Here is a 19,006-nt window from a genome sequence, read left to right as displayed (position 1 = left end):
CTTGTGTTTAATTTTTATCTTGACCTCTTAAAAATTCTATTTTTGGCTGGGTGGTGGTGGTGCACACCTTTAATCCCAGCACTCGGGAGGCAGAGCCAGGGGGATCTCTGTGAGTTCGAGGCCAGCCTGGGCTACAAAGCGAGTTTCAGGAAATTTGGCGCAAAACTACACAGAGAAACCCTGTCTTGAAAAACCAAAAAAAAAAAAATGTTTATAATGAACAAAGTTTAGTAACAGTATACATAATTTTAATTTTAAGCTAAGATATACTGAAATATAGCCCCCAAAAAATGAATATATAACCAGAAAAACATTAGCTTAGGCAAGACAGACCCTGCCCTGTGGCAGTGTGGGCCACCAAGTGCTAAAGGAAAGGAGCGCAGGCCTCCTAGTGCCACAGAAGCTGCAGCAGGGAAGTCTCCAGGCTTCTCCATCAGGGAGGAGCCTCGGTGCCAACTGTGCTCATCACAAAGCAAACCCTAAAGCATCTTCGTCCCCATTGCCTCGAATGACAAGGCACAGTGTAGGTGATTTCAGCTGCTTCATTTCTCTCGAAACCAGACTTCACCCCTAGATTCTGGCCTTCGGTTTCCAGGACAAGAGTTTTCTCAACTGCCAGGAAATTCCAGTCAGGCAGGCTTAGCAAGGCAGCAGAGGGTGAGCTCCTTTTCCATTCAGTCTCCCAGGGAGCTCATCCACTTCCTGAAGTCATAAAAAGGGTAGCGCACTTTAGGCCTTGTACATTAAACACAGAGACTCCAGTGTACCTATTAAACGCCAACGAATTCCATTCAAAAGGAGAACCACACACCTTAAGCCTCAAGACTCCCAGTGAACTGGAGTGAAACAAATGTCAAGGTGTTTAATATCAAGCATACAGAGTTCCAGGAAGACACTAATGCCGTCCCTGAAAAGGCCAGGTCACAGGATAAGAGTTAAGACCAAGGCTGCCAGGAATGGCGGTGCACTTTAGTCCCAGCACCAAGGAGGCAGAACCAGGAGGATCTCTGAGTTTGAGGCCAGCCTGGTCTACAGAGCGAGTTCCAGGACAGCCAAGGCTACACAGAGAAACCCTGTCCTGAGGAAAAAAAAAAAAAAGGAGGTCAGCCATCTCTCCACAGAAAACCAGGTACTCAGAAGAGCATACAAGTCAGGTGGTCTCTACTGCAACTACTCACCGAAGCTACAATGATGGGAAGACAGCCTCAGATAAACAAATAAACACATATCTCTCTGTTGCTATAACTACAAGTTCTGTCCCCAGATCCATAAAGTCCCAGACCCAGTGACCATTAGGAGGTTGGGCCTTTGGGAGCTAAACAGACTTAAGGCCACAAAGGCTAGCTGGTACTCTAACACACTAGGGTACAGCGAGAACATGGCAGTCTACAAGTTGAGCCAGAGTCCTTACCAAATCAGCTAGGACCTTGAAATTAGACAGCGCACCTCCAGAGCTATGAGAGAGGGCCTGGTGTTCTGTAGGACTCAGTTACCACAGCCCCAAGCTGAGACAACTGTGTTCCAACAAAACTATTCACAAAAGCAGATAACAGACCAGAGTTAGCTTTCATATAAGATCTTAAGTGTGGGATTAGGAAGTCCTAAATACCCAACAAGCCCATTACTTATAGGACAGGCAACCCTGAGCAGGGCCGGCCACTTTATTACCTAAGCCTCAGATTTCTTGACTCTAAACAAAAATTAAAACAAACACCTCTGAGGGTTCTTATAAAACTTAGTCAAGGTGATGGAAACGAGGTACACAGGGGTGGGTGGGCGGGTGATAGCCCAGTGAAGGGTGTGAGTTATCATTCTCAGGACACCAATGTGTTAGCCTCAGGACCAGCTCCCAACCACATCTTGTCATGGGGAGGAAACAACTAAAATTAAACATGTCAGATTTCCTGGGAAAACATTCACAGCCATCAGCTATTTTAGGAGAGAAGCAGGACTGCGTCTGCCATTGAAGAGTTCTTGGCTCATTAGATGCTGCACATAGGACAATCTGTACAGAATGATCTGGAATGAAAGAAATGGTTTTTCATTTGGAAGAACTGCTTTTGTGAAAAAGAAGAAAAAAACCTGTCATCAATTCTAAAGTGTATACATATTAAAGAAAAGAGATTAATGGAGTAAATATTAGACTGAGGATGCCAAAAATGTGGTATGCCCTGCCACTCTGCAGCTCTTTGCCTTGGCAGACAGAACCAATCAATGACAACATCCTTCCTCAAGAAATGTGGATCTGTGGGAGGAGGCTTCACAGACCTCTTTTTTTTTTTTTTTTTTTTTTTTTTTTATTTATTGGGGTTGGGGATTTAGAAATGGTCAGTTACTGAGCAATGGATTTCCCAGTAGGGGTTTCTGCACATCACTTGTACAGTAGTTCTCTGCATGCGTTTCTGTGCGTGTTCGCTACAGTTATCACTGTATTTACCTGTTGTACCATCACCTTTCAATAAGGCATATAAAATGTTGAAAAAAAAAAAGATTTATTTATTGGGGTTGGGGATTCAGCTCAGTGGTAGAGCGCTTGCCTAGCAAGCGAAGGCCCTGGGTTCAATCCTCAGCTTCACACACACACACACCAAAAAAAAAAAAAAAAAAAAAAAAAAAAAATATATATATATATATATATAATTTATAAAGCATGTATGACTGCAGGCCAGAAGAGGGCACCAGATCTCATTACAGATGGTTGTGAGCCACCATGTGGTTGCTGGGAATTGAACTCAAGACCCCTGGATGAGCAGTCAGTGCTCTTAACCTCTGAGCCATCTCTCCAGCCCCTTCACAGACCTCTTAAGACACTCTCTAAGCAATCCTAACAGAATCCGTTCACAGTTCAACTCAATACAGTCAAGACTTCTTCATGGATAGAACTTCCCTCTAAGCTTTAAGAGGTGGTCAGAAACTTGGAGCTATCTAGAGAAAAATAAACATCCAAAGTATGGCTTGGGAACTAAGTATGACATTGTCAGGCTTCCCACTTCTGCATTCCTGTGTCCTCAGCAGTTAGAGGTCATCTAGGAGGACATCACTGAAACTCTAACTGCTCAGTCCTCATCATTTTCAGACTGCTGGTTTAAAATATACTCCCTCACTCCTCACTCACTCCTCACTCACTCACTCCTCACTCACTCCTCACTCACTCACTTACTCCTCACTCGCTCACTGACTCACTGACTCACTCCTCACTCAAAGTATTTGAAAGCCCCAAATCAGAACTGTGGCACTTCTGTGGTTACTTGGAGAAATGCCCACAACAGTGAAAACCCCAAATCCAGCTGAGTTGGAACAAGGTGACACAGCTTTCTTTCTTTTTTCTTTTTTTGGTTTTTCGAGACAGGGTTTCTCTGTAGCTTTGGAGGCTGTCCTGGAACTCACCACCTGCCTCTGCCTCCCGAGTGCTGGGATTACAGGCGTGCGCCACCACCGCCCGGCTGATTGACACAGTGCTTTCTTTCAGGTTTTTCTCAGTATTCAAGCGTCTTTTCTGTGATGCTTTTACTGAACAGCTTTCACAGTTTTGTCCTTTATGCTCTTTAAAATGCCCCCTAGTGTGTGAGAAAGTGCTTCCTAGATAGAGTTAAGAGCATGGAAGCTGGGGCTGCCTCACAACTGCAGGTGTTAAGTAAACTTGGTTCAAGCGTGTTACTAATGCTGCTGGCTGTGAAGTCAATGTTAATGAGCCAACGATACATATTAAGAGGTGTCTTTAAGTAGAAACACACAGAAAATGAAGTTATATACTCATCAGGGGGCCCAAACTGGAGACCTGGAGAACCCAAGCCTTCATTTCTTAGGTCTGGGTAGTTCATGCTCATAGAGACTGTAGATCAGAACTACCACAAATAATCAGGTGTGGCTGTATCTGTTTCTACACCTGAGAGTACATGTTAATGCCATCAATAATGAGGCTGGGGGCACTGTATATCAAACACAATCAACCTACAAAATAACATACTTCTGAGGAAATGTGTATTCTAGTGAACGACACAGATCCACCCCTTCCCACCAACATGAGATCTTCACAAAGGAAGATTCAAACACTCTTGCGCCACTACCTCCAAGGGCATTCTCAGTGCCAGAGCAGTGTGGCTGTGGGTAAGGGAGAGTCTGTGGCTCTGAAGGGCCCCTCGCACCAAGTTTACATGTGGTACCTGCAAGCAATCCAGGGATGTGCTGACCACCCGGGGGGACTTGGACTGGCAGGCCAGCTCAAATGGAAGGAAATACTTGTCGGCTTCAATGAAGTTTGCCTTTGGCGGAGCCGCAGCGCCAAGCCTGGAAAAGCAGGAAAGGGCGGAGAGGAAAAATGAAAAAAAGAAAGAAAGGTAAAAAGCTCACTTCTCTCCACCTCACTCTATTCTCCCATTCTGCTTGTAAGCGCTTGGCTAAAAGTGCCACAAGCTCTATCCAGAGTGATGTGGCTACAAGCTGACTACATGTAACTTGAGAAAGAAACCCCCAGAACGTCATGTGCAGAAAGCAAGAGCTCTGAATTACAAATGGACTCACTGGCATCATGGATCAACTCTGCTGCCTCCGCCAGGGCCATGTTTCTAAACTCTGACTGGCTGGCTCCCACCATCAAGATAAGGAGCAGGCACCAGGGCAAGCTGCCCCTCAGCACGCAGAACAAGGCTTCTATATCTCCTTCTCAAGAGAAGGTTAAAGGCATCAACTTGACCTTCCTTCACCATCCCTCCAAGTACACAAGCACTGGGCCAGTCACCTGCCCAGACCAGGGGTTCCACCATGTGAGCACTGTGCTAGCAGAGTGTGTGCTGCCCCTTTAAATATAATAGTAAACATGCAAGGAAAGGGTTCCCATGGCCGCCACTTGCTGTACTCCCAAAAGGAGGGAGCACTGCTGCTTACCTCTGCTTTTCTATTTCTGCTTTAATTTCATCTGGTGGAAGAAGAAAAGGAACATTAGGAGCATGCAACACTTACAGAAAAGAAAGGTTTGCTATAGACATCCAGAAACCATTGGAAAGAGTATTTATGAGACTACAGAACACTCAAACATGCTATAAAGTGAAGCAAGGACCTATCACAGCAGCAACTGCAGCCCACGGGAGTTACTGTACTAGGCATGAGTTCACTTAACACCCGAAGGACCCTGTGGGTGGGGACCAGTGACACTCTGGAGCCATCCTGTGCATACCTCTACCCACTAGATGACAGCAGCACTCCCACCTCCTGCAGCGCTGTGTTGTGGTTTGTGATAAGGTCTTTCTATGAAGCCAAGGTTAACTGGGAACTCAAGATCCTCCTGCCTCAGCCTGTTGAGTGCTACTGGCAGGAACTAGCATGTTTTCCCCACAGTCCTGAATACCACTCATTCCTGAGCAAACTCCCTCCAATGAGAACGAATGATTTCAATGAGGAAACTCAGACATCCTGAGAAGAGAGAATTTCTCCACATTAAGAACTTGAGGAGTCTATCTGGGCAGTGGTGGCACAAGCTGGCTTGCTCTGGCCATGAGGTTACTTGTTTACAATTTCTCTTTCAAGGAATAGGGAAAGCTCAAAAACAGTACTTCACTGGCTGCAGACAAACACCTGTAGGTGGGAAAGATAGCTTTAAAGAACACAGGCAGCCATGAGCAGGGGAGAGAAGCCCTCTCCTACCCCCTGCCCATCAATGCCTGAGGCAGGTGGGAGAGTTGGCCCTGAGGTCGTAAGATGGAGAGAGGTGTCATCAGCTGCAGCACTCCTACACCAAGCCTGGGCAATACAGTAGAGCTGGCCCTGAAGGTGTAGGTGTGGGAGAACCAACCCTGAGGACTTAAAAGTGGGACAATTGGCCCCCACTGTGAATTAGCCAGGGCAATGCAGGAGAGCTCACCCTGATGGTGGGGACAAGGGAGAGCTGGAGGGCTGACCAACTGTGCAATTACCCAGGCCAAAACCAGAGTTATAAGTTATGAGCCCTGTGATTTGCTGGAGCATGGAAGGGACAGGTCCTGCAGACCCAAAGATGCAGGATCTCCACAACACAGGGCAATAACAGGATAATCAAGAGGAGTTCCAGTGAGGGCCCAGCATCAACAGTGTAGCAGAAACCAGACCTCGACCCAGACCAAGGACTCTGCAATAAACATGTGCAAGTAAAGATACATGGACAGAAGAAGGGTTTACTGTGTGACTCACTGTGTCACACTACAGCTTCCATGATGAGATTGATTTTTCCTTTTTTTCTTCTTCCTTTTTTTTCTATTAAATTTTATTTTATATTATTTTAGGGGGAGGTTCCAAGGGCAGAGGGAAGATATGAAGGGATGAGGAAATAAATGGGATGAAGATGCATGATGTGAAAGACACAAAGAATAAATAACAATTTTTTAAAAACATGCAGCCAGCATTAGAGCAGGCTCTGCTCAAGTTCAATGTGGCTTAGCTGATGAGCAACAAGTGAAGCAAGCCAGAACCCAAGGTCAGATTCTATAAAGATCAGGAAACAAGAGCCAGAGAACTTTCCAGGTAGAGCGGGGTAAATCCAGGAAATGAGTCTAGAGAGCCTGTGTTCATAAGCTCATGTGTCCCTAGCTCTCAAAGCATGCACAGAGAATTAATCTCCACACTATAAACAAAACATAAATGTAGTTTTTGTTTTCACTAACACAAACCACAAAGGAAAAACACAGGTACTTTTCCCAATCTGGCAGCTCTTCCAATTGGGAGCTGGCTTACAAGCCAGCTATGGAATCTCCCAATCACGTTTCTCATCAAGACCAAGGTAAAAGTACACTCTGGTTTGCCTAGAGTGCTAGGGAAGCCTATGGCCTTCCCTACAGAGCAAGCACCACTGGCACACAGTCCGCAGCATCAGCATGGGGAAACAGGAGGCCTCTCCCATGAGCTACTGCTACCAGAGAGTTCAAGAAATCTGAGATGGCTGGACATGGTAGTGCACACCTTTAACTCAGCATTCAGGAGGCAGAAGTAAGTGGATCTCTGTGAATCTGTAGCCAGCCTAGTCTACACAGAGACTTCCAGGACAGCCAGGGCTAGGTACAAAAACCCTGACTCAAAAACAAAACAACAACAACAACAACAAAAAGCAAATCTCAGATGCAAATCCCACAATCACAGACTTTTAATTTACCCTTAAGTATTAAGAATTAGGAGCTGGGTGGTGGTAGCGAATGCCTGTAATCCTAGCACTCGGGAGGCAGAGGCAGGTGGATCTCTGTGAGTTCGAGGCCAGCCTGGTCTACAGAGCAAGTTCCAGGAAAGGCGCAAAGCCACACAGAGAAACCTTGTCTCGGGGGGAAAAAATTAAGGATTGTTGCACTTCGTAAACTACTTCTGTTGGAAACAAAAACAAAAACAAAAACCACTCTGAAATCCTGTCTACTGGGCACAAAGGCACAGCACGGCACAGACAGTACAATACCTTCCTAGAAGTAGGAAGTTCCTGGGCCTGCTTACCGTGGGGCAGCTTACACTGACCATGAGTGTAAAGAGGAAGGCAGGACAGAAGCTAAGATTAGCCAAGAGCTAATCACACAGGCCAGTTAGTGAGCTCGGCCCATTTGCAAATCATCTAGGTAGAGAAGCATCAGCAAATAGGCCACCAGAGCCTTTGTCACAGGCTGGACATGTCCAAGAAGCAGCTCTAGTGTCCATAGTTCCAGTTGATTGATGGACCCCAGATGTATCATAGTTCTGGCAGAGAGATGGGCCCTGGATATACCATGGTTCCAAATGATTGATGGGCCCTGGATATACCATGGTTCCTGATGACTGACGGGCCCTGGATGTACTATGGTTTCAGCTGAGAGATTGGCCCTGGATATTCCATGGTTCCAGTTGAGAGGTGGGCCCTGGATATTCCATGGTTCTGACTGTGACAGGCCTTGGATATTCCATGGTTCCAGTTGAGAAGTGGGCCCTGGATATACCATGGTTCCGACTGAGATAGGCCTTGGATATACCATACCATGGTTCTGGCTGAGATGAGCTCTGGGTAGATTTAGAGAACATAACTCTTTTCTCACCAAAAAGAGGGAGAATAAGGAACCAGGGCAAGTGTGGGGTAGAACCTGACTGACAGCCTGTTAGTGTGAGATTCAAACACAGCCAGGTTCCAAGCCAGGCATGGACACCTGTCAGCTGAGTGGTACCTGGTGGGTCATCAAACCTCCTGAAGCTTGACTTCCTACTTAAAAACTTCAAATGACGAGAAGCAGCCCCAGACCCCAAAGACTATAAGAGGACATATGAACAACCCCAAGAAAGAAATCTTGCCATAATGTGACAGGGACAGAGCAGGCACACAGCAGGTGGCCAGTGTCACTTCTTTAGCTCTTATCTTAAACCAAAAGCCAGTGGGATTCACAATCTCCAGTGCCCTGAAAGAAGAGAAGACTCAGGACAGCGGCTGGCCACACTGACCTGGCACTAGCAACAGTGCTGTTTACTCTGCAACCCAGGGTGGCAGAACAAGGTCCACTCATCAGCCAGTTTGACACATGTGAAGCCCACAGTCCTCTCAGTGAGGACCTCTTAGCAGGCCACCTAATCCAGGGGACACACACCCCACCCACTTAAGAGGAGGACAGGGAGGATGACGGGGAGAGGAGCAGCTGGTGGGACTCACCCTTGCACTGCACTACTTCATGTGCTAATAGCACTGCACTCCTGCCAAAGTAGCAGCTAGCAGCAATAAATGAGCAGGTTGCAAAGACTGGAAGAGAGGCCTGGGCTAGGGCAGCTGTAGCTAGAAAGTCACAGATTTCCCCAGAGATCCTCTCTGGTGCTGCCATTACCTACAGAAACAACACCCCCATTTGCCAGAAACCTGGCAGTAGCTCACCCTCTCCTTCCCTACAATGACATCACAACCCTCACATCCAACCCTGCCCAATAAGGCCATCATAGGCCAATGCCCTCAGACCCCAGAGCATCTCTTCTAACAGGATAGCCACATATCTCTGCTATCTTATCAGCCCTGTCCCCCTTCAAGTGTCTTTCAACCTCTTGCTCCCCCATCCCAAATCCACCTACAATGGCTGGTCACCCTTGAATCTTGACCCTGTATGGAACTGGGTCATGTGCAGCTCCTGTCCTACCAGCCCTTCCCATGACTGACTTCGGCCCTCCTCCTCTTCCTGCATTTTCCAGGCAGAGCCCTTCAGCAGGACTGCTGTCAGAAAGAGAGACACCCAGCAGCCAGGCCTTCTGACCTCTGGGCCCAATTTCTAACACAACCCCGTACTCCAGTGACCTGTCTCCACCTAAGCAGACATCCAAGAACAGCAGGTCTACGATGTTGCCACCCCAGCCTCACAGAGAGCCGGAGGAGCACACTGTTGAGTACTCAACGGTGTGCTCCTCCCATCCTGTTTCTGCACCATGTGTACCACACTTGGTTCTCAGTCTTTCCCACTGGCATCATAACATCCTTCCTCACAGCTGGTGTAGCAGCCTCTCCTTCACAGAGAAGTCAGAAGGTATCACAAGGAGACTCCCTCAACTTCCTGTTAGCAAGCCTACAAAGGGACCTGCCTGTGTCCACCCTCTGATCCCCTTGTGGGGGGGGAAGGGGAGGTGGGGGGAACCCATGCCCACCTACTTGCTTGGGGACTTCATGTTCTCAGCACTAGGTACTCTGATCATTTCTCACCATAAGGCTCCTGTCACCACCACACTTAACTGCCTTTCCACTTCAGATTTTTCCCTTTGCTCTCTCCCACTCCATAGCTCTTCTCCACACAGCAACCCTAGGCACTGTCCTAGACTGTGTGACAGTTAATACTGTCAACTTGATGGGATCTAGAATCACCTAGCAGACAAGCCTCTGGGCATGCTTGTGAGAGACTGCCTATATTAGGCTGGCTGAGGTAGGAGGACCCACTTAACTGTGGGCAGCACCTTTCTACAGACTGGAGTCCTGGGTGGAGAAGAGAGAGAGAGAGAAAGTTGAGTATCAGCAGCCACTGCTCACTGTTCCCTAAATGCAGACATGTGATCAGAGCCTCAAGCTCCTGAAACAATCAATGCACGGTCCATCAAACTGTGAACGGAAATGAACTCTTCCTTCCAGAAGCTGCTTGCTGCAGCAAAGAGGTAAGCCATGTGGGAAGTGGCTCACACAGAGTGCAGCCAATGGCTCTCATTTGCTCAGCTCTCTCCCACAGCATGAGGGAAGCTCAGAATCCTTATGGCTGCCAAGCCTTTATGATCTAACCCCAGTCAACCCTTGGTCTCCCCATCCATAACCCAGGATGCCATCCTCCACCCCCAACTATATTCCATGGCTCCCTTCAGTCCCAGGCTCACATGTCACCACTCTAAAGAGGTCTTTGAGCATCATTAACAACTGCCACCTGGTACCACCCTGCTCTGCATCTCCCTAGCCCTTTACATGTCACTCTGCTTTCCTCTTCTTATCTTCCTTGACACACTATGTGTCCTTTACACCTGCTTCCCCAGCAGAGCAGGAACCCTACGGCAAGCCCATCTGCAATGCCCACGAGAATGTACAGCAGACAGAAGCAGGCACTCTGTGTAAATCGTCCTTTTCCTTTCCTGTATTATTTAACCTCTCCCTCAGTGGATCCTTTTCAATAACATTTAGAAAATTCCAAGTGTCCTATACCTTAAAGAAAGAAAACTAAAGGTGTGCATGCCAACAAGCCTATAATGCCAGCATTCAGGAGGCCGAGGAAGACTGTCACAAGTACCAGGCCAACCACCACTACAACAGCAAGACTGCTTCAAAATCAAAGAAAAGAAAAACCTTCCATGGGCCACACGCCCCTCCCCCTGAAAGCAACCCAAACACAGCCTGCACTCCCTGTTTGTCTCCTCACCTCCCACTCTCACTTCTGACCAGGCCAGTGTGGATTTCACCTGCAGCACTCCCTGCAAACAACTCAAGAGGCCATCGGTGACCACATGTCTCCAACCTGACAAGCACGCTTCCAGTCCCCATCTGACTGGCCTCCCTCAGCACCTGACTTACCAAGTCCATGCTCCCAGAATTTTTCTCTGCATCTGCCCTGTGCTTCTCACCTGTCTCTGCTCTAGCTCCCTCTGTACACTCCACCTCTTCTGCCCAGGGAGGAAGAGCTGGAGGTCCTCACGCCAGGCCCCACCCACAGAGTCCAGTCTCTAGATCAAGCCTCTTAGGAATTTCAAGCTTATCTATGCAGTTGCTTCCTATTTCATGTGTCTAACAGGATGATGCTTGATATATAGAATGTCCTGCAAAGGGCCAAGTTTTAAAGATGTGGTTCCTAGATGGTGGAGTCAATCATTGAGAGGTGATTAGCTCATGAGGGTGCTAACTGCATCAATAGGTTAATTCACTGGTGAGTTCATGCTGAGTGAGCTATCAAAGGCGGACCTGGTTGGAGGGAGTAGATCACTTAGGGATGTGCCTCTGAAGGTCGGCTTGTTCCTGGTGCTTGTTGTTATAACCTTCCTGGCCACAAGGTGGCCAGCTCTGACCCAGCACATCCTTCCACCCCGCTGCTCAGCCTCATCTCAAACCCAAAACAATGAAACTAGCCACAAATAGTTGGATACCTCTGAAACCATGACCCAAATCTTTCCTCCTTTAAATTATTCCTCTAAGATATTTGCCACAGCAATGAAAAACTGCCTAATGAAAGTCCAAAGGCAGATCTGGGCTCCAACTCAGAGGAGACCTCCATCCCTCACCATACGGCCTTCCCTCTTCCCATCTGACAGTTCAGACCACTGAGTCAGCAATCTGGAGCTGGCTGAACAACTCCAGTTCTTACGCTCTTGCCCAACTCATCACCAGGCTCCCTGGGCTCTATTTTCAGGCAGGCCAACTATCCAGTCGCCTAGCTGTCCAGCATCCACCCCTCACCAGCATGAGGCTAACTGCCCCTTCCTTGATCCCAAGCAATCCCTTTTGCCTCCCTGTAAGATGTGAACACAGTGGCCAGAGACCTTTTCAGAACACAAGCCTGACTGTGGCAGCACCTTCCCCCTGTTTCAAACTCTTCTGTGTCACCCACTGCTTCTGACTACCCATGGGGCTCTGACCAGCCTCTCCTACCTCACTCCCAAGTATGGCTCAGCCACACATCACTCTGTCACAAAGCCTGTGCTTAAGCGGGCCCCTCTAGTGAACACCTCCACCCCACCTTGTGTCTGCATTCATCACTCAGATCTCACTCCTCCTTCAGAGCGCCAATCAAGTCAGTGTCCAGTGCTCTCAAAGGGCAGGCTTCTTGCTGGCATGGCCCAGAGAGTGTGACTTTGGCTGCATCAGAACACAGTCCTTGTTTATTTTGCTCCTCTGGCATCATGGATCCCAGCTGTGACACCTAAGACATCCCTCTGAAGGAGAGTCAGACTGGTCTGGATAACAGACAAAAACAAACAAACAAACAAAAAACCAGCAACAGATATGCACAGACGGCTCCCTAGCACTGAGGGAAAGCCTTGCATCCCACCACAGAAAGCCTGTTCTCCCCACTAACCATAAAACCTGGAATGCCACAGTAACCAAAACTAGCCTGGCAGGAAGAGTCTAAGAGTGAATCAGCAAATATAAAACTATTTTCTAAGATAATCTCACTGGAAAGAAAGCCAAGCAGTCTCCTGGTGGGTCCCTTGTGCCTGCAGAGGGCCGCCGTGATGTTCAAGACTCACCTCCTGGGATGAAGCACAGTTTCACAGGCCTGCTCTTCTCTGTAAGGACAGGCTTGCTATTTGCCCCTGCGCTGCTTTTACCCTCCCAAGATTTACAGGTACACAATATGAATCTGGATTCATCTGCTCAGCCAGCCAGAGTCCTGAGCTCCACAGCCCAACTCAGAGGCAGAAGTAAGCACCAGGTCCTCTTCCTAGGCCACACAGGCTTGAGAAGCAATAGGTCATCACCCATTCCAGTCTGTGCCCCTGCTCATGGCACTAGTGGTGCTAGCTCACTTAAGCCGGGTCAGTAGGTCTTCTCATCATCTCAGAAACAAGGCACCAAGAAGCTAGATTAACTCAGGGCCATAGGACTATAGGCAAAGGGTCAGCCTTTCTCACCAATCATGATATACATGTTAATTATCAACACAACACAATGTTGAGCTGCTGCTGTTGTAAGGTGAGCTCCCTCCTGGAAACACTACAAAACTTTTCGACAAAGAGGAATCTGCAGGAAACTGGAGCAGGAAGCTGGAGAGATGGCTCAGTAGTTAAGAGCATGTTCTGCCTCTGCAGAGGACCTGAGGCTGGTTCCCAGCACCCATGACAGGCACTTGTAACTCCTCTTCCAGGGTATCTAGCTGGTACCCTCTTCTAACTTTCATGGGTACTTATACACATGCACATGCAAACACACTAAAAACAAAACAAATCTATTTTTAAAAATGGAGATTTGTATTTTTAAGTTATTTTATTATTTTGTATGTATGGGTGTTTTGCCTGCATGTCTGTGCATACAAGGTGCTGAGAAGCCAGAGGGCATGTCAGATCCCCTGGGACTGGAGTTACAAATGGCTGTGAGCCACCATGTAGGTGTTGGGGGTCAAACCCAGGTCCTCTTACAGTCTGTGGTCTTAACCAATGAGCCATCAATCCAGTCCCTAGTGTTTTGTTTTTTAATCTTGCTTTTTATTTTTATTTATTTATTTATTTATTTTGAGGATTGAACCCAAGGCCTCAAGTGCTCTACCACTGAGCTAAATCCCCAACCCATTTTTTAGTTTAGTTTGTTTTTCAAGACAGGATTTCTCTTTGTAGCCCTGGCTATCCTGGAACTTACTCTGTAGACTAGACTGGCCACAGTCTGCCTGTCTCCTGAGTACAAGGATTAAGGGCATGCACTGCCTAGCTTGGTTTTTTTTTTTATCTGTTTTTTGTTTTTGCTTGTTTGTTTTAAATATTTATTTATTATGTATTCAGTGTTCTGTCTTCATGCCAGAAGAGGGAACTGGATCTCATTATAGATGGTTATGAGCTACCATGTGGTTGCTGGGAATTGAACTCAGGACCTCTGGAGGAGCAGCCAGTTCTCTTAACCCCTGAGCCATCTCTCAAGCGCTGTTTGTTTTAAAGAGAAATCTGCAAAGGTCATGAGTCTTGCCTGTTCAGGTTTTGGTTTGTTTTGGTTTTTGTTTTTTCAAGACAAGGTTTCTCTGTGTAGCCCTGGATGTCCTGGAACTCTCTCTAGACAGGCTGGCCTCAAACTCAGAGATCTGCCTTCCTCTAGCACCCAAGTACCAGGATTAAAGGCATGCACCACCACCTCCCAGCTTCCAGTTCAGTTTTTATTAAGTGTATTGCTTGCAAACAAAATTCCTAATACAAACACCAGAATTTACTAAAATTGAAGGCTTTGTTCTGGACAGTATTTCAATTAATTACTCTATTTTTGGATTTTGAGATAAAAGTTTTGCCATAGAACCTTGGCTGGTGCAGAACTTACTCTGTAAATCAAGTTGGCCCCAAACTACAGCAACCTCTTGTCTGGCTCTTGAGTTTTGGAATTACATATGTACATCCCAATGCCTAATCGAATGTGTCATTTTTGAGACAGAATCTCAACAGATAGCAGATGGCTTCCAACTCATGATCTTCCTGCCTCAGCTTCCAGAATGCCAGGACTACAGGTATGTGCCATACTGGGCAAGCAGCAGTTGTTTTAAGCAAAAGTTTTTAACATTTTTCAAATATCACACTTAAGGTTCTTCCTAACAGTGGACAAGACATTTTTGTTTGAGGGATTTTTGTGCTGTGAATAGGACTTCACACATGCTAGACAAACACTCTGAACTGAACAACCTCTTTAGGCCTAAATGCTGACTACTCATGCACAACTAGGGCCTATAAATACATCTTGTAACTGTCTCTCTTCTGAATAACATTTAAACAAGCTCAACCAACAAACCAGCAAACCCCACCCATGAGCCACCTCTTCATCCTCTCCCAGTACAGCTAAACCTGGAGAAAGCCCTGCTTGTGCTTACAATGTCCCTACCTCCCACCCACACCTCCTTTCACCGGCAGTGTGCCACTCAAATAGCTCAGTGGCCACCATGACCCACAAGACTCTAAACTCTGCTATCAAGCAGAGAGAGCAGCATGCCTGAGACTGGACTTCATCCTCCACAGGAGATAAAGGGGAGTTGCAGCCTCCTTTGCCTACCCACTTTACAATTGTGGGCAAACTACTCTCCTTTGTTTCCTACTGCATGGGTACCCAAGACAGTCACCACTCCAGAATCTGTAGGACAGAACTCAGTGTTGCTGACGCAGGCATCAAGAATCAGAAAAAGCTAGCTCAGTGTTCCTATGAAACCACCTCCCAGCACAACAAAGAGTAAAATGCTGCAGAAAGAAACGATCGTTTGCTGGACAGTGATGGTGAAAATCTTTAATCCCAGCACTCAGGAGGCAGAGGTAGGCAGATCTCTGTGAGGCCAGACTGGTCTAAAGAGCATGTTCCAGGACAGCCAGAGCTACACAGAGAAACTCTGTCTCAAAAAACGGGGGAAAAAAAAAAAAACTTTTGACCATAGCTTTCAAACAGATCTTAGAGTTAAGCTACAGAAAACAATTTCTTCTTCACTGAAATGTTACCAGAGTATAAAACTGTTTTCAAAGACATGTAACTAAAGAGTCAGTTTTATATGAAAAAGAGATATATGTTTGTTCTTAGATTGATGACTGAGCATGACAGCAATTACAGAACACTTTGACCCTTTCATAGTACTTTCTGCATATTAAATTATTAAATACCCTATCTCATACACACACACACACACACACACACACACACACACACACACACACACACACACACACAGAGAGAGAGAGAGACAGAGAAGAGAGGATCATTAGGATGATCTAGTTAAACTGTAGACAAATCTTTCCATATTTAATTTAAAAACACTTAAGATTTTTTATTTTTTTTGGTCAAGTTTCCAAACTCCATACAATATAAAGAGACGCCATTGAGAAAGATGGGCCTTAAGTAAGACAATTATAAAAGGAAGGTTTTAAGTATGGAATCAAATTCCCTAACCGAGGGTTGAAAATGGAGATTAATGCAAATCCAGGCTTCATTGAAGGGGCGATAGCAACAATGTCCTTGGGTGAAGAATACTCTTTCTCCTGATAAAGTTAGAAGGACACCACCATCTATCTATGCACTGATATTTAGAGAGATAAGTCTACATGGTGGCTCACAACTTTTTTTTTTTGTTTTTTGTTTTTGTTTTTTTGAGACAGGGTTTCTCTGTGTAGATCTGCACCTTTTCTGGATCTCACTCTGTAGCCCAGGCTGGCCTTGAACTCACAGAGATCCACTGGGCTCTGCCTCCCAAGTGCTGGGATTAAAGGTGTGTGCCACCACCGCCGGCAACTGTCTGTTCTTTAACTCCAGTTCTAAGGGATCCAACACCCTCACACAGATATATAAATAAACAAAACATCAATGCATATAAGGTAAAAATAAATCATTAGAAAAAAAACAAAGCAAGAGAAAAAAATCCTGCTTTAAAAAATAAATAATAAATAAAACACATTATACGTTTTACCCACTTCCTCGCTTCAGCCTTTTTTCCTTATTTCTTCCCCTTTTTTTGTGCATATATGTGGTACACATTCATGGTATGCATAGTCACATGTGTACTCATGTGTACATGTGTGTCTACACCTGTGTGCTAGGAGGCCCAAAGCTGAGGTTGGATGTCTTTCTTGATCACTCTCCACTGAACCAGGCAGTGTCTCCCACTGAACCAGAGCTTTCCAGTTCAGCTAGCTAGCTAACCAGCTTGCCCCAAGCACCCTCTAGCTCTGCCTCCCAAGTGCTTGTGCTATAGGCAGCCACCACACTTTTCTGGCTTGTCTGTACGTGTGTTCTGGGGAGCTGGTCCTCACACTCATGCTGAACATATTTTTCTTCTTAAATGGGATTACTTAGACCCAAGACAAGGCCTGGAGATACAGAGTGAAGGAACACCACGTACTCTGTGATGTTTTTACAGAGTTCAGAAATAAAAGCAAGTCTTTTCACTAACTATATACACGGCTATTCTCTTAAATGATGCTCCCCTTAAACCAGGCCTGTGTGAGCTCCCTAATCCCTGGTAACAATGAGCTATCCCTCCAATTTCACATAACCTTCAAGTTACTTCCTGTTGAGGCCATTTCTTACATACATGTGTGTATGTAGTGTACAGGCATGTATGCATGCCCACACATGGACACACAGTTGTATAATAATTCAAATGTGCATTTCTACGAACTGAGTTGCAAAACTCTAAACTTCTAAAAAAAACCACGATCCAAGAATATCTAATAATCTATCAGTGATATAGTCACCGGATAATTTTATCAGTAGGTCCCTAGCAATGTGATATTTGATGGTTAAAATTTTTGAATAATAATTAAAACTATGGCAAGAATGGAGTCCAGGCAGTTTCGACCTGCAGCTCATGCCTAACTCAAGCTGCTTTTCTAATGCTTACCCTACATTCCTGATAAAACAAAACCCAACTCTCAGCCCTGGTTTTCAAAATAGAAAAGCTTTAAAACTTTAGGCCTCAGTAAATTCCTTCCACAGACCCCGAATTTCATAAGATTAGCTGCTTCTGGATTACACAGGCAGCCGGCACCTCCTACCAACAATACTTTATGGCCCTACAGGGCTCTCAAATGCTTCCTACACAAGGCCTGGACCTTCCACAGGGAAGTGCAAAGCTCATAAGTCCATTCTGAGGTCTCAAGTAAACTCTCTCCTTGTACCAAATGGAGAAATGTGACTGTAACAGAAAAGCTGCCTTTCTACTTATTCAATTTGTTAGGAAAACCGTCCCTTTAAAAAGATCCCAACAGGGGACCAGGTGGTGACCGTGTATACCTTTAATCCCAGCACTCAGGAGGCAGAAGCAGGCGGATATCTGTGAGTTGGAGACTAGCCTGGGCTACAAAGTGAGTTTCAGGACAGCAAAGGCTGTTACACGGAGAAACCCGGTCTCAAAAAAAAAAAGGATCCCAACATGGAATTGCATAGGCATTAGGGTGGTGAATTAGGAGGAAGACAGATTTGACAGATTTGGTCAAATGTTCTGGTGCTTCACACACACACACACACACACAACCTTTTCCTCTTGAAACTCCACATAGTAGACACATCTTGCCTTTCAGAACTGGGCTCTAACGTCATGTTCTCAGGAAGGACTACTTTCCTAACTATCCGACCTAAAGCCGACCTCAGATCCTCTGCATCACTTTTTACTCTTTTATCCTCACAACAGTATTTATTAGTATTGTTTGGTCTGCTCTACCAGCATATAAGATCTACAGGAGTAAGCAAGGACTCCATTTCTCCTTCATGGCCATGTCCTCAGTGCCTGGGACACTGGCACTTGATAAGTACCTAAAAGCTAGGAGACTGATGTTGGTGTCAACTACCAAGCTTTTACCTAGTTAGAAGCTAGAGACGTCCCTCTTTCCATAACCCATGGATCCATTCAACAAGCAAATATTTACCGAGTAACTACTGTATGCCAAGCACTGTCATGGGTGCACAGGATACCGTATTGAACAAATCAGACAAGTATCTTTGCTGGGCAGAACCTTTATTTTTGGGACCCGCCCTAAAATTTGAGTAGATGTCTTGCACACTGTCCAATGCCTGGAACACAGATCACGCTACATGCCTTCGAGGTGAAGAGCTCTCAGAGCCCAAGTGTTCTCCAGTGGGACATTTTCAAACCAAGCCTCCGGGGTTCCTCAGCAACTAGGCAGCTCTGTCACCTGCTCTGCTCGCTCACGTGGGAGAATCCCAACCAGAACCGTTCAGGTAAAGGAAAAACTTAAAGAGCAAAGGCTTCTAAAGACCAGAGATGGTTGAGGGGAGGAACCAGGAAACGGGACAAGAAGTCGTGGCAAGGCCCTAGGCAAGGAGGCTGGAGAACCAGCTCCGGCTGTCACCAAGTAGCTGGGTGACCTTGGGCCAGTCTCGGCCACCTCAGCAGCAGCTCCCCCGGGGGCAGGATGCGGAAGGAGC

The 19,006-nt window shown here is 46.3% G+C and overlaps 1 protein-coding gene across 2 annotated transcripts in view; it reads right to left on the bottom strand.

The window, feature by feature from the left end:
* Arfgef2 (ADP ribosylation factor guanine nucleotide exchange factor 2) overlaps window positions 1-19,006 on the bottom strand; it is an 86,333-nt gene that overhangs the window by 66,893 nt on the left and 434 nt on the right. For both annotated transcript variants that reach the window (XM_036183380.1, XM_036183381.1), the window contains exons 2-3: window positions 4,885-4,915; window positions 4,164-4,287 (exon numbers count right to left, since the gene is read on the bottom strand). In XM_036183380.1, the coding sequence (XP_036039273.1) occupies window positions 4,164-4,287; window positions 4,885-4,915 (155 nt within the window). The remainder of the gene's footprint in view (window positions 1-4,163; window positions 4,288-4,884; window positions 4,916-19,006) is intronic.

Source organism: Onychomys torridus, chromosome 4 (assembly GCF_903995425.1).
Source record: "Onychomys torridus chromosome 4, mOncTor1.1, whole genome shotgun sequence".
Lineage (NCBI taxonomy): Eukaryota > Metazoa > Chordata > Mammalia > Rodentia > Cricetidae > Onychomys > Onychomys torridus.
The sequence above is the reverse complement of the archived record's forward strand: the minus strand, read 5'-3'. Positions and strand labels throughout refer to the sequence as shown.